Source organism: Natator depressus, chromosome 2, assembly GCF_965152275.1.
Source record: "Natator depressus isolate rNatDep1 chromosome 2, rNatDep2.hap1, whole genome shotgun sequence".
NCBI lineage: Eukaryota > Metazoa > Chordata > Testudines > Cheloniidae > Natator > Natator depressus.
Genome location: NC_134235.1, coordinates 189966995 through 189987401, shown reverse-complemented (window position 1 = coordinate 189987401; position 20407 = coordinate 189966995). Strand labels below are relative to the sequence as shown.

Below are 20407 nucleotides of genomic sequence, written 5' to 3'. Positions count from 1 at the left end.
CTGATGGGATCTCTGAAAAATTGTGGTATCCTAATTTTTTTTTATACTTGATCATTATTTGAAAGGTTGATCTTTTCTGTTTGTAGCTGAGCGTGTGGTAAGATGATTGCGAAAAAGATAGTGGCAAGCATTTGTTTTCATTTGTGAAATAAATGAACTGTCTAGTTATGCATAACAATGTTGCAGGATCCAGTATGGCTTGATAATGATTAGGCTTTTGAGGGCCAGAAACGTATGTAGGTATTGTATATATTCTGCACTCATCATCATAGCATGAGTGCCTTGTAAATTCCAAAAGAAACACACAGATTCTCAGGTGCTCTCTTCTCTACCTAACAAGACATTATAGATTAATCTTACGTTGCTTTTTTCTTTTCTTTGCTAGGTTTCCACTGTTCACTGCCGTATATCAAATCTGCTATGAAGGGAAGCCTGTCCAAGAAATGATATCCTGCCTTCAGAGTCATCCAGAGCATATGTAAAATGAATTGTGCAATTATACTAATGCAGCTTCCTCCTTTCAAATTCATATTTGGGTTCAAGTGGATGTAAGCATAAGCTTCATAAGAAGCTGCACATTAGGCAACCATGTGAATGTATATGAATTTCTGTAGTTTTTTGGACACAATTTAACATTGTAGTGTACTGTCATCTTGGTGTCTGTCATTTTACTGGCTAAAAAGCAGATGTTTTAAGATATATAATGCAAAACTTGCACTATATATATATATATATAATGCATAAAAATATGGATGCATCTATTGTGTTTCTACAGTACAAGATACAAACAACATTTAGTAATCTTTCATTCTGAAATTCCTCTCTCATTAAAGACCCAATCCAGTTCACACTAGAGTCAATGGAAAGAATCCCATTGGCTTCAATGGGAATTGGTTTGGGCCCCGATAGCCCCAGTAGTGTAAGCTATGTCTACTAAACTTGATTTTATTCTGTAATACACATCAAGACTTTTTACATGTTTGCATGCTTTTTGGCGATAGTCATTTTAAGTAATATTAATGAAAAGCTAGTTGTAGCAGTTATTCAAGGAGGGAACAGTGGAATAGCATTTTAACTAACTGCATTTAACAGTATCATATGATTTTTAGACAGTCTCAAAATATCAGACTAGTTCAAATCAATTTTTAAAGGGTATTTAATCTTTTAAGTGTAACATATTTTAAAAGGGTACATTACCTCCCCCTCAATTTTTATCCCTTTCTGCTTTTATTTTTTTATTTCTGCATTTCTGTCTTTCTCTTGCTGTTTCCAGGTATTAAGCTGTTCTAGAATTCTATTAGGAAGGACAAGCAGAAGGATTTTACCAGCACAGACTCTAGTATAGGGGCCCTGTGGTTCATTCATGTGCTATGTGATTCCATTTATTTTATTTTAGGCCCATTCTTGTGCTAGCCGCTGCCCAAAACTGTCACGCTCTTCTAGCTTAACCTTCAGCTGCATACCACGCATGGGGGGATTTCCCAGTACTTCAAGTTTGTGTTGTCTGTTGTCAAATGAATTGTGCTCCTTTATGCTAACTGCATCCATTTCAGTGCCTGCCAGTGACTGATGTGTCAACTGTTCTCTATTGACTTGATCCAACTTCTACTGAAGTAAATGAAAAAATTCTCATTTTTTAATTTGAAAGACTCCTGTGGGGATTGGATCAAGCCTTTTCTGACCAATCTGCCTGAAAGCTTCTCAGAGGCCAGGCTGCCTCTCTCTGTTCCCTTTAAGGAAGGAGGGACTGGAAAGGTTATGGGGGAGGTCAATTTGAGTGCTTCTGTTGCACAACTGTTAGGGTACTGCTGGAATATCCTTTGTAGGAACATTTTGAGGAAAGATGGGGGGATGGATGGATCTTTCTGGCCCATGATTTTATTTTGTTTAAAAGAAAAAATGAAATCTAGCCTTAAGGATCAGGCGTATGGCTAGGCACGTGAAGGGACAACCCATAGTTGAGATCAGAGGAATAAGGTTTGTCTAGAGACTGATAGAAGCCAGCACTGAGCTAATAAGAGAAGTATCTTGCTGTTTGGAATACACACTTCTAATCTCTGAGCAAGATATGGATTGATCACTACTTGCTGTTACCAGCTGTGTTGTTTACAGGCCAAGAGCTTTGAGCATGAAACCTTTATGAAGCTTTAAGATGTCAAGGTATAGGCTTAGGAGTATCAGTCACCCTTGCTTAAAGTGCATTATATAGCTTTCGATATTTTTTACTCTGAAATAAGAAAGAGCAGTAAGGCACCTTCATGTAAACAAAAAAATATTTCCGAACAGGGGCTGGCATTTTGCATATGCCAAACCAACCATTATGTTTTAAATTATTTTTAGAAGATCATGTGAATGTCTACAAATATGCAGGGCTACAAAAGATCATTTTATTTGGGATGTTTTGCCTTATTTTTCTGAACATGGTGCTGAATAATGGAAAGGGTTGGGGTTAGTTTGAAATGTATGGGGCAGTGGGATTTTGAGAATTAAAATCTCTGATAGAACTGATCTGTGAGAAATTTGTGCTCAGCCCATTTAAAGGACATTTTAGTAGTTGGAAACATTGATATATTAACGCACATATGAAGCATACACTCCCCATTATAGCATAACTCGCAGTGGGTTTGCTTATGTTAAATTATACTTTAAAAAAAATCCACCAAATTGGGTGGATTTGACTTTGTATTTTATTTTTACATATAGTATATAGAATAATACAATTTTGTAAGATACATAAAGGGCTATATAAGCTAAAAGTGGTGAATTATATGTACTGTAGGATGGGGTTTTTTTTGTTTGTTCTCATGCTCTTTCCTCCACTTAAGGAGTTGAGCATTTTTAGATCTTGTTTTTTATGTAAACCCAGTCAGTGACAGAGCCAGAGGGAGGTTTGTTTATTGAATCATTTTCTCAAATCTACAATCCACTCACTTCCCCCACTTCCCCAATAAAATGCAAAACTTCTATAATTAAGGAATTTATCTTGTTTTCATTTCTGTCGATATTTATTATTCCACCATTTCTATTTCTTTGTTGTTGTTGCTTGAGAACTTTTGGCTTGGCATTATTTTTTTCATTAATATTTACTACTAATTATGATACTGTGAGATATATATATATATATATATATATATATATATATATATATATATATATATATATATAGATATAGATATAATCCGCACTAAAGGATAAGGGCCCAGTTCTGTGAACACTCTTTTGCTTGCTACTGGGAGTAGTCCCATTAAAGACACACTGCCCAATAGTAAGTTTTTTTTTCAAGATCAGGTCCTAAATTTGTATCTTTCTTGACTAATTTATGAACAAAAATCACTAAGGGAACTGCATTCAGTCTTCTAATACACCTCTACCCCGATATAACGTGACCCGATATAACACGAATTCGGATATAACGCAGTAAAGCAACACTTTGGGGGGCAGGGCTGCGTGCTCCAGCGGGTCAGCACATCAGCGTGTCTGGCTCTGACACGCTGCTCTGAGTGGCGTGTTAAGGGTGCCGGGCCGGGGCCGAGGGGTTGGATAAGGGGCAGAGGGTCTTGGGGGGCGGTCAGAGGACAGGGAGCAGGGGGGGTTGGATGGTTCGTAGGTTCTGGGGGCGGGGTGGTCAGGGGACGGGAAATGGGGGTGTTGGATAGGGCGTGGGAGTCCCGGGGGGGCCTGTCAGGGGGCGGGGGTGTGGATAGGGGTTGGGGCAGTCAGGGGACAGGGAGCGGGGGTGGAGGGTTGGATGGGTCGGGGATTGTGAGGGATCAGTCAGGGGGCAGGAAGTGACTATTAATAAAGGAAATGCTCAAGGCCAAAGCAAGTTCAATATAACACAGTTTCACCTAGAACGCGGTAAGATTTTTTGGCTCCTGAGGACTACGTTATATCAGGGTTGAAGTGTAGTACCTAACTAGCCCATTACACATGTACTGTATTGTTTAAGGATTGAAAATGGATACCTCTTTGAAAGCTTAGTAGAATAAATATTTTGTCTTGGAATCACTTGTTTTTAGTGTTCATTTTTTATCACCAAGCTTGCTTTCTTTTGTTGACGCTAAAGATGTAATCAGGATAGATATTCTGAGACTGCCATACAAGGGGCTAGAGCAGTTTACTGATTGTCATCTAAGCATCAGTGTTTTCATTTATTGTTTTGCTAGCACAGTCTTGAGTCGGGCCAATCAAATAAAACAAGATGTTCTCTCTGGTATGAACTGCATTATCGTCTTCAGTTCATATAATGATCGTGTCATCCACTAGAGGTCGCTGCTGCACAAAATTCTACATGGTCTGCAGTAGATTGTGTGTTTTCTCTTTAACATTTCCTTGAAGCTCTTAAGTGCCTTGTGCAAATAAATTCTCCGTTATTGTCTTACTTGTTGTTTGAGGTTGAGGAGATGCACAGTTTCACCACCATGTCATGCAGCATAGAATGGATGAATCTACTGGAGGTGAAAGGAGAAGCTTGCCAAGATAATTGACATCCCACTAAAACAGCTAAGGCCCCTCCATGCAAACACTACTCAGCTGACACCTTCTCACCATAACATGTTTGGCCCAGGACAGCAGTTGTACTTATGTCATCCTGTGACAATCCTTTGCCGGGTGGGCAAAAAAGGTCCTATTAGAATTAATGCTGATCCTGCCCTCATTAACTGTGCCACAGTTAACTGTGAACTTTCTTCCCCAGTTGGAGATGGCTCACTTACAGGCAGGGAGGCAATGGCAGCATAGCTCCTAATGAAGTTGTACTCACCAGTGTGATGAGAGGGGAGTGGGCACAGGGTCTTTCCTTGATTTCTGGACAGCTCTGTGATGCATGGGCCCCCACACCTTGAAAATCCCATGTCACTTGGTGGGATGAGTCAGGAACTAAATCTTATCAACTCATGGAATTTCCTACTTAATGTTGCCCCTCCGGTGAGTTTTCTGAAGAGGAGGATCCAGCCTCACAGTGACAATTTACACTATGACAGGTTTCAGAGTAGCAGCCATGTTAGTCTGTATTCGCAAAAAGAAAAGGAGTGCTTGTGGCACCTTAGATTTGTTAGTCTCTAAGGTGCCACAAGTCCGCCTTTTCAGTTTACACTATGATGCATGGAAACACTGGCATTAACAGGAATGTAGGTTTCTTCAGCAAACAGAATAATAGCTGAATCTTATAGCACCTTTCATCCATAGATCTCAAAGTGCTTGACAAAGGAGGTCGGTATCATTATCGGGGGGAAACTGAGGAGCAGAGGGGAAGCGACTTGCCCATTGTCACCAGAAGGCCAGTGGCAGAGCTGGAAATAGAATCCCGGTCTCCTGAGTCTGTCTTCTAAGCTCTATCCACTGGGCCCCATTGCTGTAAAGCCACTGGCCATTTTCTGGTAGACAACACTAAGCGAGCATTTTAATCAAAGGTTCAGAATGGTGTGACTACTTTTTTTGTTTTTTGAAAGGGTGCCTGAGACTAATTGGTAAAACCAATCTCCATATGTCCAGAAAGCATAATCCAAGTACAACGGGCCTTCTAATTACAGGGAAGCTAGGTGCATAGGAAGGCAGAAGCCACAGCAGAGAGTTAGACTGATAAATATATTTTTCTATAAATGTCATGTTCCTCTGGTTGGTGGCTAAGGGGGTGGTTGGTTGTTTTATCAGCCCTTGTAAATCAGCTCAGGTACCTTTTTATTTGTCTCCGCGTAAATAATCTGGGTGCTGACTCAAGGACATGAAACATGGCAACCAAATTACAGATCTAAAATTCATGCAGATACCCAATGTGACAAATGAAACAGCAGCCTCAGTTTTCCTGCTCTGCTGCTTATTCATAGCATTCCCATCTTTGCATAAATAAATAAATCCCCCCTTGGATTTTATTTCAAGTTGGCAATCATGAACCAAGTCACCAGACATTGCAGTTTGTCTTTAATGGAAAATAAAAAACATTCTCCCCAATATATACAGCATTTATTTTCTGTTGGAAGAAATTGAAAAATTACCTTTCTTGGCCTGCCTTCTGACCACCATCTACTTCAGTTCTTATACAGTTTGCCATTAGCTGATGGACTATATGAAATGTGAGAACAAAAAGATAACATTTCTATTTTGAATAATGCATGGGATGAGCGTCTGCCTTCACTTCCACAAAAAAGCAAATGAAAGGCTGCATAGTCTAGAAGTCAGATGACTGGACTCTGAGTTCTATTTCTGTTCTTCCCTTTCTTGCTGTCAGACCCTGAACAAGTCACTTAAACTCTGTTTTGGTTGGCCTCAATCTGCTTCTATTTAAGTCAATTCTAAAACTCCTATCGATTTCAATGGGAGCACAGTTAGTCCAATCATGAGCATGTTTGAAATTCTTAGTTTAACATCTCTGTGCCCATTTCTAAAAGCAGGGATACTACCTACTTCAGAGGAGTGTTGTGCAAATCAATTGTAAAAGCATTCTGAGCTGCACAGGTGGTGTACAAATATAAATTTGTACTTCAAGTGTTTTATATACATAAATGACTAGAAACAGAATAAATTATTGGTTTTAGTTGTGCATTTTTACTATAAACAGCTCTTTCAATGTAGTAGTTTGTTTAGTATAACTTCTGTCCTGAATAAAACAACCTCCTGATAAGATCCACAACCACCAACAGTTATGGAAGGGAATTTTTTTTTTTTTTTTTTTTTTTTTTTTTGGTGTTTGTGTGTTCTAAATTCATTGTTCAAGACACTGATTCCCTGTATTTTAGCTGTTACTGAACGTGAACAGCCTGTGTTCGGACATATAAGTTTCAAATTCCAATCATCACCTGTTCATTATAGCCCCTATTAAATTAATTGGTTTTAGCCATGCTGGTCTTTTTAAACTTGGGCGTTTCTATTTCCTGTGATCACTGTAGAATCATTTAGAATCCTCCACTGCTCTCCTTTAAAGCAACTCCAACCTGGCTCCATTTTTACACACTAGGTGCTTGTGTGTGCTATTTTTACATGGGTAGTTTTGCACACTGTTGCTTGTGAAAGAATATCTTTAAGATAAAGTCCTTTTTCTGTGTACAGGTTTGTCAATAAACCCCTGATAGTACACACATGCGAATAATTTGCACAAGAAATTCTATAGTTTGAGCTCATAAATGAGTGTGCACAAGTTTTGTGTAGTCACAGAGGCTAGCATGAGGGCCCCTGTCCTTAACTGCTAGCATTATTGTAAAAGTTCATTTAAAGTTTTTCACATTTCTTCAGGGGCAAAGCCTCCGTGCTCAACCCCCGCTCAAGAACCATCCTTCATTCTTTCCCAGTAACCCACAGTCTTCCCACCACCTTATTTGGGAGTGTTGCTACTATTATAGGTGGAAATAGGTAATTGTCATGCCAACTTCCTGCCTTCAACACACACACTCTCTGTGCTGCCAAAGCTCTACACTACCCCACGTTCTCTTATGGAAGCAAAATATATCAAATCCAGGTAAAGGTTGTCTGGGCTGTCTTATCTTTTCCCCAAACGTAGTTTTACAAAAGAAAAATCAACAACTAAAAAATGTCAGATCTCCTCCTCTATCATGATGGCCCTAGGGCTTTCTGGGTGATAGATGGCTTCTTGAAGTGCCTTTGTATTCTGGTGGCTTTAACACTATATCTGACATAACACAATGAAAAGCTGGCAGTGTATCTCCTAAGAATAGTTGTGGAACAGTTTACAAATGTCTGATGCCTATTAAACATAAACAATTCACAGGTTTAGCTGCAGAAAACAGACAGTGGATTTTTAGAAAGTGTGGAAGGAATTAGAATGCACGTCAGATCTAACTCAGACAAATAATTCTGTCACTTTTTGCTATGGAAGCATTCAATAATATTTATAAGTCACTGGGGAAACATTAAAGTACAGACTCTAAATATGTAAGTCCTCATATCGTAGCTCAGTCCTTCTTAACACCTTGTTTCCCAATGCAACCTGTTCATTTCCTCACTGAGCAATTTACTTCCTATGTTAGAGCCCCATTCTTTTACAAAGAAAGATTAAGCGATATTTACTATTACATTTTATTTTTAAATCTCATAGTACACAATTGGAAGTATTCCAACAGACTGAGTTCAGAGTATGCATATAAATGGAGCCATCTTTGGATCCATCTTGTCTTCGAATGCAGGCCCAATTTTCAAATATGGGGTACTTTAGTAAACCCTATATTTGGATGTTCTAATTGATACTTAGGTATATCACATGTATTTGCATTTGGATTTCCTGTCCAAAAGAGAGACAAGGATGTTCACATTTTAAAACTGGGCCCCACCTCTGTTTTGCAGCTTTGATAATGACTCTCTTCTGCTTTGCGCGTTGTTTTTCTCAGCACCCTCAAGCTTGATTGTGGTAGCAATAAACTCGATTAATCTTTGCTTTACTGTGTTGGTCTTTTTCTGTGTTGAGTTTCTTCAGCCTGAACTTTTCCCCAGGCTGTGGCCTTCCATAGAGTAGCAGCTGGTTTACCGCCAGTGTCTAAATCTGTACAACTAAAAAAAAAGGTAGGCACATCAGTATCTCCATTTGGCTTCTTACGTTGTCTCTAATTCACCTGGTAGGCACGGTAACAATGTAGAATCTAAGACCATCTGAAATTTGAATTCCCACTGTTGATTTGCATCCTTCTTCCATCTACATCTTCCTTTTTCTCCCCCCAGTATCAGAGCCCCATTGTACTTGGCCCTGCACAACCACTTAGTAACAGAGAGTTCCTGCGGTGACGTGTTTCTCATCCCTAGAGGCAATCTCTGTATGTTAAGGTTTGAGAGATGTTGGCAAATCAGCGTGGAGAAGGTTGAACTGCTTTTGCCCAGGTTGTATCTGACCTGTAAGTAAATAGGACTTTAACTTCTGACATTTTTCACACGTACTAACATCATTTATTTTAGGGTGGGGGAAAAAATTCAGTATTTTGCTGAATATAGAGAGGAGCGGTAAGAGAGTCTAAGTGAGTAAAAGAACATATACAAAAATGTGCAGACAAAAAAGTGGCTGAATCTAGCTCTTTTTGGTTTGTGATCATGTGCCATGTGCTGTCTTGCAATAACAGCCTAGCCTGGATATGTATTCTTCAAAGCTCTACCCCAACAAAGGTAAAGATACAAACAAAGGAGGTGGAGTTAACATTCATTTATGCATGTGAGAGGATTCATGAACACTTTATAGACAAAAATGTAGTGAGATCAGAACTCTTTGGATTATTTTTTTCTTTTGTGTCACAGTCCAATAAAATATGTGCATACAAATCCAGACAGGGTGGTCATAGAAAATTGTAAACTCCCTGGGGTGAAGATGCATTTTTCTGTCTCATGCACACTGCTGTTAACAAGTGATAAATATTAGTAAGATGTACTGGCTATAGCTATACTTCATTAGACTGTGATTTTGTCAGCTCAAAGCTAACCGGTGTTGGATCTGGTCAGTTACTGGTAGGACCTCAAGTCAAAGCTAGGACGCTGTGTTTGTGATTTGGCGGACAATACTCATCCCTAACACCCTCTGTCTATGCTAGCCCTTTTCCCTAAAATTTTCCACTGTTGCTATTCCACCAATGGGAGGCCTAGTGTACCAGCAATCATAGTTACTTAAACCAGTGTGTGTCTGATCTGGTGATTAGAATGCTAGTGGCCACTAGTGCCTAATCTACACTGATGCTCCTGCTGTTGCTGCCACTGGTCAAGGTTGGATGGTAAGAATGTTTAGAAAAGGGACAAATTCCCTGATGTATTTCTGGCTCCTTTGGGCTTGTCTTCGCTACGGGCTAAATTGGTGCTGCTGCGATTGATGCAGCAGGCATTGATTTAGCCAGTCTGGTGAAGACATAATAAGTTGATGGGAGAATGTTCTATGCACACATACTGTTATTAGCAGGAGTGTTGTAAGCAAGACATGAGAAGTAATTCTTCTGTTCTACTCCACACTGATTAGGCCTCTACTGGAGTATTGTGTCCAATTCTGGGCGCCGCATTTCAGGAAAGATATGGACAAATTGGAGAAAGTCCAGAGAAGAGCAACAAAAATGATTAAAGGTCTAGAAAACATGACCTATGAGGGAAGATTGAGTCTGGAAAAGAGAAGACTGAGGTGGGACATAACAACCTTTTACGTACTTGAAAAACTGTTAGAAGGAAGGGGGGTGGAAATTGTTCTTCTGAACCTCTAAGGATAGGACAAGAAGCAATGGGCTTAAATTGCAGCAAGGGAGGTTTAGGTAGGACATTAGGAAAAAATTCCTAGCTGTCAGGGTGATTAAGCACTGGAATAAATTGCCTAGGGATGTTGTGGAATCTCCATAATTGGAAATTTTTAAGAGCAGTTTAGACAAACACCTGTCAGGGGTAGTCTAGATAATACTTAGTCCTGCCATGAGTGCAGGGGACTGGCCTAGATGACCTCTGGAGGTCCCTTCCAGTCTTATGAGTCTATGATTCACTTTAACAGCAAAAATACTTAATTTTCAAGTTTAACACTTTAGGCTTGAAAGTACAATGATAGCCCTTGATTTATCTCTTTTAAATACAGGATTCCTGCTTTCACTAACCAGTCACAATTCTTTGTTAAGATAAAGAGGGAATTTTGGTGAGATTAGTTTTAAATTGAAAAAGCATTATAGTCTTAATTGTGGGGTTTGAGGTGATTAGTAAAAATGTTTTGAAATACTGCAGGCAGATACCACGAAACAGCTGAGCTTCAAGTGTTTCATTAAGATTTCTTTTTTGTTTTGCTATTTATGAACTAACAGAGGGTTTATTGTGCCTGCTTCAGTTCAGAATTGTTAGTTCATTATAATGAGTTCATGGCTTTTTCTGGCATAGTTTGTTTTCTTAATACTGTTCTCATCCAACTGAAATTTACTGCTGAGGTAGCGTGAAATCCTAATCCCCCTGTGCCAGCCAGGTGTACACAGGAGATAGTTCAGAGTGATGGTTTGGGGGATAGAATCCTCCACTCTCCCTCCACCCCAAAACTCAGAAGCTGGTGGTGAAGAATCTGAATAGCTGGACTGCTGTTGCTATAGCCCACTGGCCTGCTGTTCTCTTCCTATATCTGCTGCAGCTTTCCCCTCTGCAACACCTTTACTTCCTGTGCCCATCCAGCACACCCATAGCCTCCCATTCTGCGCTCCTGTGGGGAGAAATGCTGAAGAACGTAGTTCCGTGGCACAAGGGCCTGCACAGGATCTCTGCATATCCCTTCCTCTTCCTGGCTCACTCATGTATGGTTCTGTTGCTTTAAATTTGTCCCATTCTTCTTCCTGGAGGTTTTAACCTATAGAGAATTTATTTAAATATATTTCACCTTCTGATAAGACATTCAAACAAGATTATCTTAAAACATCCTGACTCTTTCTGTTATTATGCATGAGGATCCTTTATTAAAGTGTGTGTTTTTTCTTGTAACATTAGCACTGATAAAAAAAATAATAATAAACTGCTTCACCCTGTCCATTAGCATATTGCTTCATAATCCTCTCAATATATTCCTGCATACACAGGCAGAAACTGCCAAAACAGGCTTCTGGGTTGGGAGGTTACTTGCATACAAGACCTAATTTAAGGCCTAATTAAAGAAGCATTTGTCTACTGTTGAATTATTCTTTCTAATTTTGATTTTTCTCCTATTACTTGATGCTATGTGAATAATGAACAGAGAAATAGGATCTTCCTGATTACTACTTCACCAAAATAGAAATAGTATAATATAATAAAAGAATAGCAGTTTGGTGGATGATCTGCATCTGGCCACAGAATGAAAGTTCAGAGTCCGACTGAATGCTTCTGAAGTAGGTGAACAACAAAACATTATTTGTTTAATCTTGAATTCAGAGAAGTACAGTAAAATTCACCACATAAGTTATTCATTGACTATATTTGTGAATTGTTCACCCAGCTCGAATAGATAACCTTTAAAAAACATTTGTATTGATTTTTTTTTTTAAATCACATCTAGCAAGTCAGTAAGCTGGGTGCAAGCAAACAATATGTATTTTAATACTGCTAAATATATACATCTGGGAACAAAGAATGTAAGCCATACTTGCAGGGTGGGGGGACTCTATTCTGGGAAGCAGTGACTGAAAAAGATTTGAGGTTGATGGTGGATAATAAGCTGAACATGAACTCCCACCGTGACTCTGTGACCAAAACAGCAAATGTGATCCTGGGATGCATAAACAGGGGAATCTGGCCCTGGAAGTGTAGAGAGATTATTTTACGTCTGTATTTGGCACTGGTGTAACCACTGCTGGAAAATGGTCCCTTCTGGCCTTAAAATTTATGTATGTATCTAAGTCAGACATTTATAGTCAGGGTGGAATTTTCCCTTTTATACTTAGAATCAGATCCTCAGCTGATGTAAATTTACATTGCTCCTTTGAAGTCCTGGCTAATCCTGTTAATAGCCTACACTTCTCTTGAGATACACATGCACCCAATCTGTTTTCCCACTCTCATTAAATTAACATGGAAACCCTTTTATAATGTAACTCAATATATTGTCAGCTGGGTTGATAGATGAGTTGACTGTGCAAAGTTAACGTTGGTATCTGTCCAATGTCAGATAAGTCATTAATGGGACAGTCTTTGTACTGAGTAAACTCCTATTCCCAACAAACACAACCTACAGTGCATAAATTGATTTGCCATCAGTACTCCATTTCTTGTTTTACATTTTAAGGGCTTAAAACATCCAAACAATACAGTGTAAGTCTGGGATTTTCAGAGGAGCCTAATGGAGCTAGGAGACTGAATCACAGAATACCTGGGTACACCTAAAAATATTTAAATATACAGCTATGAATTATATATTTTAAAATAATTTCCTCCTGTATTTACCTGCAGGACTCAAATTCAGGTTTCCACGCTTTCCCTGCAAGAGTTGATGAGACACTTAAATCAGGGTGCAGAATTCAGCCTCTTGAACCACTTCAGGTGTCACTTGATCTTGCAGGACTGGAGTCTTTATTGGCAGGTAGCAAAAACTTTTCAGGTTGCTTTTTAATATATCTGTTTGCAATGTTAAAGCTCTGTATGCAGTAACAATTTAAGAACGTAATCAGTTTTTTATATATTTTAAAGCATCAGAGTATACTTTTATGCCCTGCTGTTGATCAAACTTGAGTTAAATGTATACTTAAACTAGGGATGCATTTGGCCCATTTATTTAATGCATTCTTTCAAGTGCAAAAATGTCTTATGAATACAAATCATAAGGTCATGTTGTTCTTTGTGTGTATGGAATTATTCTTGTACTGATCTGTTTGCACGGTCATATCCATTTCCCATTTGAATATACTGTTTCCATGTTCCTCATCCACTGGGTTAGTTATCAGAGCTTTAGATGGCCTATGTGTTGTGTTATTTTAATTTGGTTTTATTTTATTCATACATATTAAATGTTATCGATCATATTCTGACAAGTGCTGTGCAAACAGATATCATTACTCAGTGTTAACATTTAGCAAAGGTGGTATTTGGATCCTGATTTACAAGGAAAGCTCAGTCCCCAAAAGGAGAAAAGATATACTATTTTTCAGGGGGATGAAAAAACTTAAAGGGCCAGTTAGCAAGCCATAAAGTTATGCTAAAGAAAAATTGCTGTGTAAGGAATAGCTTTCACAGAAATATGAGCCATTTGTTAAATTGCAAGAGAGAGATGGAAGGGGTTGCAGGTACATAAAAACCTTTTCAAGAACTGCCAGGGAAAAAAATCTCACATACTTTTTATAATTTCTTTGTGCTTCCAAGATGGAAGGCAGCCAGGGGCAACACAATGCAGAGGATGGTTCTCCCTCATAAAATTGTCTCCACAGATTCCCCACTCTTGCAATTCCTCTTGAGCCTCTTGAATTTACCCAACTGTCATTCTGTCAAGATTCATAGACTTTAAACCAAGAAGGGACATTGTGATAACCTATACAGACCATAGAATTTCATCCTTAATTCCAATTTCACCCCCCATAATTTGTGTGATTAATATCATATTTTTTAAAATGGACATATAATCTTGATTTACAGATTTCAGTTGATGGAGAATCCCCCATGACCCTTGGTAAGTTGTTCTAATGTTTAATTATCCTCAGGGGTAAAATATGTGCCTGGTTTCCAGTCTAAATTTGTCTAATTTCAACTTCTGGCCACTGGATCTTATGTCTTCAACTGCTAAATTAAAGAGCTCTTTGGTACCGGATATCTTCTCGCTGTGTAGGTACTTGCAGACCATCATCAAACACCTCTTAATCTTCTTTTCAATAATGTAGCAGATACAATAGCTGTCTTCATATCAACCACAGCACTGGCAGTATGGCTGCTGCTACTAGCAGTCTTTAAATGGCTTTACAGCAGTGAGTCCAGCTGCTACCATTTTGACTAATATATATTTAAAGGGGTGAAGAATTAATCTTAATTTCTGCCCTAGTTCCTCTTTCTCAACTTCTTGGAAATCATTTATCCCATTTTCCTCCTGGCGTGGGTATCCCATTCCTCCAGAATAACAAAGAAGGACGTAGACTTATAACATGCTACACTGCCAGTAGTCAGTAGTTGTAGTTAATTGCTCAGTCTATGAACACTTGTGGACATCAGTTGAAATAGTCCAAATAAGCAATACCAGGAACTGAATATCACATATATATGTCACGGTCAGTCTCACAACTGAAACTCTTCATTGACTGAATCTGGAAAATGTTAAGATGACTATAAACTTCATCCAACAGCAATATTTTTGCTGCTGTAATGAGATCACAGGAGGGGCAGCTCAACTGCTTTTGTCTCTCACTCTTTATCAAGAAAGAAATATTCTACTGGTAGCTATTGAAGTTGGTATTTTCCTCCAGCTGCTTGAGTTGAACTCAGTTACTGAGTAAATATTACATGCTATGTTGGTATAAAATACATAATCACACATACATTCAGTGAAAATACATATGCATGTATTCAGTGAAAATGCCTGGTATGAAGCTATCTTTACTGGTTATTATCATTATTTATTTGTATTGAATTAATGCCCAGAGAGCCAGTCAGAGACTGGTGCCCCACTGTGGCTGGCATTGTGCACACGAGACAAAAAATGGTCCCTGCCCCAAAAGTGTTTCGGTCTAAGGCTCCAATCCTGCAAAGAATTATACATGTGCTTAACTTCACTCACTGTGAGTGGTTTTCTTAACTGCAATGGCGCTATCTGCAGTGCAAACATTTAAGCACATACAAAGGTCTTTGCAGGATCAGGCCTAAATATAAATACTCCAGAATAGTGATGAGAAGCTTTCCCTCAGAATTGTATCTAAGATATCAGAAGAGCCTGTCAGATGTATGCTATGTAAAACACCTGAACACACATTTAACTAATTGTACATATATGAAGTATGGGGGTTTAGATTTATAAACTAGGGAGAATAGCTGGTGGAAGACTAACATGCATAGTGTAATAAATAACTTGTGAGGCTAATGATTTGTCTTTCTTAGCACAGTTTTTATTGCCAAAGGTTTCACTTAATTTCATAGTAATAGGATTAGATGATTCAGGAAATTCAGTATATTGCTGTTCAACACAGGAACTTTCTTTCTCTATATGGAGGTGCATACGTTCTATGTAGAGTGTATATGTTTTTAAAAGGACTGTGTGTTTATTATAATTTGCAATGTCTCCCTGAATCTGCATGGCCTCTGTCCATGTAATTCAAGGATCCTCCTTGTAAAGAAAGAAGCTTATCTTTCATTCTAGAAGTAATTAGTTGCAAGAGGAGCCAGAAGCATTATAATATTCAGTTATATTTTGTTTTTCCAGCAAGAGAGTAGTAATTTGCAAGGCTGACAATCAAACCTCATTAACATTCACTATCATCCGTGGTCTCTCAGACTAAATTTTCAATTGACTAGTGATTTTAGGCACCTTAATTTGTGGGTGACCTATCTGAAATGCTTTGAAGGAAACTGATTTTCAGAAGATAGAGAGCACTCATGCAACTGAAAATGAGGCCCTTCTTCTAAAGGCTCTCAAGTTGGGCACCCAAAATTAATAGTCAGTTCTGCAAATGTAGACTTCCTATCCACAGCATCTTCTCTGTTGGAGCAAACATTCAATTTTTCTGATGATGAAATCTGTAATTTAAGATTTGGCGTTTTTTTTTATCTTGACTTTGCATGATAAACATCCGTTCATACTACACAAACCAGTGTCATTTTCCCCAAAGAATCATTGGACTTGTTTATAGCATAAATTGCTAGATAACTACCAAAACACAAATCAAGTATTTCTGGTTGATATTAGTAGAAATCAGTTTTTCCTGATGTAACAGATTGTCCTATTCTGGTTGAACTTTAATACAGTCAGGCAGATGGTTGAAGAGCAAAGTATGTTGTTAATTATTTATTCAATGTGTTTGTTGATGGACCTCCATGCTTTACAGATTCTACGTCACATCAAGAAAAAGTGAAAATTAATTTATATTACATACTTTTAAGAGTGTGGTTTAACTCTTCAGACAAATATCTCATCCTCAGTAAATTCCACTGATGTACAATGAGTATATTCATCCTGAGCACCACCTCACCCCCATCCACACTCCTTACAACATGTGACTTGGCTATGCTCCATTATAAATATAGCTCCTTCCTTCAACATAAGCTCCCTCCATTTTCTTAGAATCTCTGCTAGCCCGCTGGCTGCCAACCTCATTAAACCCATCCTCACCCATCTGTTTTCAGCAGCTGGTCTACTTCTTCAGTAGAAAGCCACTGGGTGTTTTTTGTGAAAATAAAAAAAAAAATTACCATGTTTCCCCCCAAAAAAATTATTGAAAATTTTTGTTTAACGAAAACCACATTTTGGTCAATGAAAAATGTCAATGACCATTTCAATAACATTATTCAAACCTTTTCTTATTGAAAATGTCACCAAATTTTTGTACAAAATGGAACATTTTGACACTGCCAACAATTTCTTTGTGGAAAAAAAGACCATTTCCCAACAAAAAATTAATTCATAAAATTTCAACTGAACTGAAGTGTTGCCCCACAGTGCCTCCGGAAGCATATTCCACCTGAGTACCTGAGAAACTGGCACACTTCTCCAGGCTACACCTCAGCATTTGAGGCACAGGATCTAACAGTCCTCTTCTAGTTTAAATGGGAGGAACCTACTTGCATGACATTCTCAAGGAAGTGCCCTCTGTGACGTTATTGACACAATCTGCAACTGTATAGATCACTGTTGCGACCACTGTTATATATTTGCAGCAAATATTGTATAAAGGTTGTTGTGTAAGGGGTCTATGGAGAGGTTATGGTTTTCTGGTTATGATTATGCTGTCTATATGTGTGTATCATTTTTGTAGTTAAAGTTATGAATATTGGCTCTATACTGTCTCTATTTCAAACTTATGCTGCTTCTGGGTGACACCCCAGACAAGTTGGTGTCAGCTCTGCCTAGCCTGCTTGATGGCCCATTAAGGACCATCAGCTATACAGTAGACCCATTGAGAGAAGGCAGATACACCTTGTGACTCAGCAAGGCATGCAGGGACATGCCTATGAACAGAAGTCTGAGGTTTTTCCATGCCATGAGATGTATAGCTTATCTTTGGGACAAGCTGCAGCATTCAATTATTTTGTTTCTGATGCTATCTCCATGTAAGAAAATATAGCCCAGCTCAGATGATTTCTGAGTGCTTTTCTGTTTTGCTCTTCACTGCAAGGGATGTAAAAGAAAAACAAGAGTCACAGAGGATTAAGAAATTATCACACTGCCAAAATAAGCAGTGAACTGCCAAAATAAGTAGTGAAAATTGTTTCCTAGATGTGTTTGTCCTTTTATTGGAACTGATTTTTAGAATATATGTTTGCTGGAGGAAATCTTGCTAGTTAAGGATGTCAGGCTGACACCCAGTGGGAGAGTTTCAAAATGTGGCATGGGGATATAGCCATCTAGTTCCTGTTGAATTGGAGTCTCACAGATAAAATTATATACCATGTGTAGGAAACTTATCCCCTGATGGGCTAATTGCTTTGATATAATTAAAATTGCCTATTTGTAAAAAATGCAGAGCACCCTGGAGATGCTTGGATGATAGACATCAAAACTGAGAACGCAGAGAAACACAGATTTTCTGCTGTGATGCATGAAATGGAGAAAAATTGTGTCCCCTGATGTGAAAACTAAAGGATAGAGAACAAAGCAGCTCTCCTAATTTGGTAGTATCCATTTCTGTGGCATCTAAAACTTAGTGGTATCAAAACTGAGTCCACCAAATCAGGTTCTTGTGCAATGGAATCCTAAATGAAAATAATCAGTTTCTCAAGAAGGGAAAGTCATGTGAAGAATTGGACGTGTATTTGTAATTTGTCTTGTTTATAGGACTGCTGTAGGCATGAGTTTTTCATCTTACATCGGTGTTGTTTGTTTTTGTTTGTTTGTTTGTTGGGTTTTTGTACTTCCAGATCTGGTTGGCTGGGAGCTCTGAAAAGGAAAGATTCATTCCTCTAAGATGGAAAGTTAGCATTGTTATGGTGGCGCCTTCCTGACAACAACAGTGTGATCTTAGAACAGCTTCAGAGTTGTTGTGAAGGAAGAGCTCCTGGGTAGCAGTTACAGTGCCCATCAGCTAAAGCCCTTTTTTTTATTTGCAAGCTGGCTGAAAGCAGGCCTCAGACTGGGCTGGTACACAATAAGACAGACCAACACTTGCCTGAAGTTGCTGTCTTTTTCTCCGAAAATCTCACCTTTCATTAAAAAAAATTAAAAGGGGGAATGGAGTGTAAGCAATAAAGAGGTACAGATGAATCTGCAGAGAGCCTGCAACAGTAGCTGTGAGAGGTGTGCACTGCCCTGTTCATCTCTGTTAAATATTGTCAGATGCCCCAAATGATCATATAAATGCCAACAATGCTAACTATTTCATTGCTCCAGTAACAAAGGAGGAGGAATCACAGATCTGCACAATACACTATGAGCGACATCTCATTTTGACTGCCACAAAGGGTGGCATTTGGTAGTTGCCACCACTTTTTTCCCCCTCCAATCAGAAAGGAACCAAGCAAAGCCAATGGGCATATTGAAGCCTGCAGGAGGGGGAGCCAAGCTCCAGGACTCCAGAGGAACTCAGATGGTAGCACACAATGCTATTTTAAACATCAACCCAACTTACTGCAACCACCACCATCTGCTCTGCTCACATGGGCAGAACTGATATTGTGGGTGAAGCTTAGACTAGTACCATCACCTTTTTCCCTCCTTTCAATTCAACCCCTCACTGAAAGATGATACTGAAAAATCAGACCACTGGCTTTCTCATGAGTTAGTAGGACAGCATCCGTAAACAGCGGAAGGAAAATGGCAACCAGCTCTATGGAGAACATTTTACATTTTTGGAAGGTGTTAACATTAATTTTTAAATTTGGGTGTGTGCGGCAATGGGGGGGTTAGACACTTCTGGGGGTGTTTAACCTTTAAATGCAATTGCCATTTATACATGTTTCTATGACTGGAGAATCCCTGAAAGTGGAAATAAAATAACATGGAATAATAAGGAAGTGTTATTTACTCCATCTCATAACACAAGGACTAGGGGTCTCCACATGAAATTAATAGGCAGCAGGTTAAAAACAAACAAAAGGAAGTTTTTTTCCCCACACAATGCACAGTCAGTCTGTGGAACTCTTTGCCAGAGGATACTGTGAAGGCCAAGATTATAACAGGGTTCAAAAAAGAACTAGATAAGTTCATGGAGGATAGGTCCATCAATGGCTATTAGCCAGGATGGACAGTGATGGTGTCCTTAGCCTCTGTTTGCCAGAAGCTGGGAATGGGCAACAGGGGATGGATCACTTGATGATTACCTGTTCTGTTCATTCCCTTTGGGGCACCTGGAATTGGCCACTGTTGGAAGACAGGATACTGGGCTGGATGGACCTTTGGTCTGACCCAGTATGGCCGTTCTTATGTAACGCATGCCTGCTGATTCTTTTTCTGAATAGGACAGTGTATTTAGGAAGCTCTTAAGTGACTTGGATTTTTATTTCTTCTTATGATTATTATTTTATTTATCATTATTATTGGGGCATAAAACGAGACTAGACAAGCACTAGACAATGAATGGCCAGGAACAGTCCTGTATTGTCATGAAGATAGACTCATAATGACCTAACATTTTCCATCTCCAATAACTTTCGATGTCTGACTTTTATAGGTTTTGTAGATACACCCTTGAAAACCCGTCAGAATCTTCTATATGGGGGAGCAAGCAGGTGTCCCTTGATTGTTTTGAAGATCCAGATAAATCCCGATGTCACCCTTCATGAGGTCTGAAATCTTCTACACATACTTCCTTTCCCACACCCTGTGATGCTGCACCCCATATTCTTCATAAAAATATTGTTATGATATGAATATGGTATAACTATGCTA

At 38.9% G+C, this 20407-nt stretch overlaps 1 protein-coding gene across 3 annotated transcripts in view; it reads left to right on the top strand.

The window, feature by feature from the left end:
• Positions 1–10184, top strand: part of GPD1L (glycerol-3-phosphate dehydrogenase 1 like) — a 47275-nt gene extending 37091 nt beyond the window's left edge. For 2 of the 3 annotated variants that reach the window (XM_074945616.1, XM_074945617.1), the window contains exon 8: positions 9935–10184. In XM_074945616.1, coding sequence (XP_074801717.1) covers positions 9935–10169 — 235 coding nt within the window. In that variant the 3' untranslated portion in view covers positions 10170–10184. Of the gene's footprint in view, positions 1–385; positions 3492–9934 lie in introns of those variants that run through there. The other variant, XM_074945618.1, reaches the window with a different exon arrangement.
• The last annotated feature ends 10223 nt before the right edge of the window (positions 10185–20407 follow it).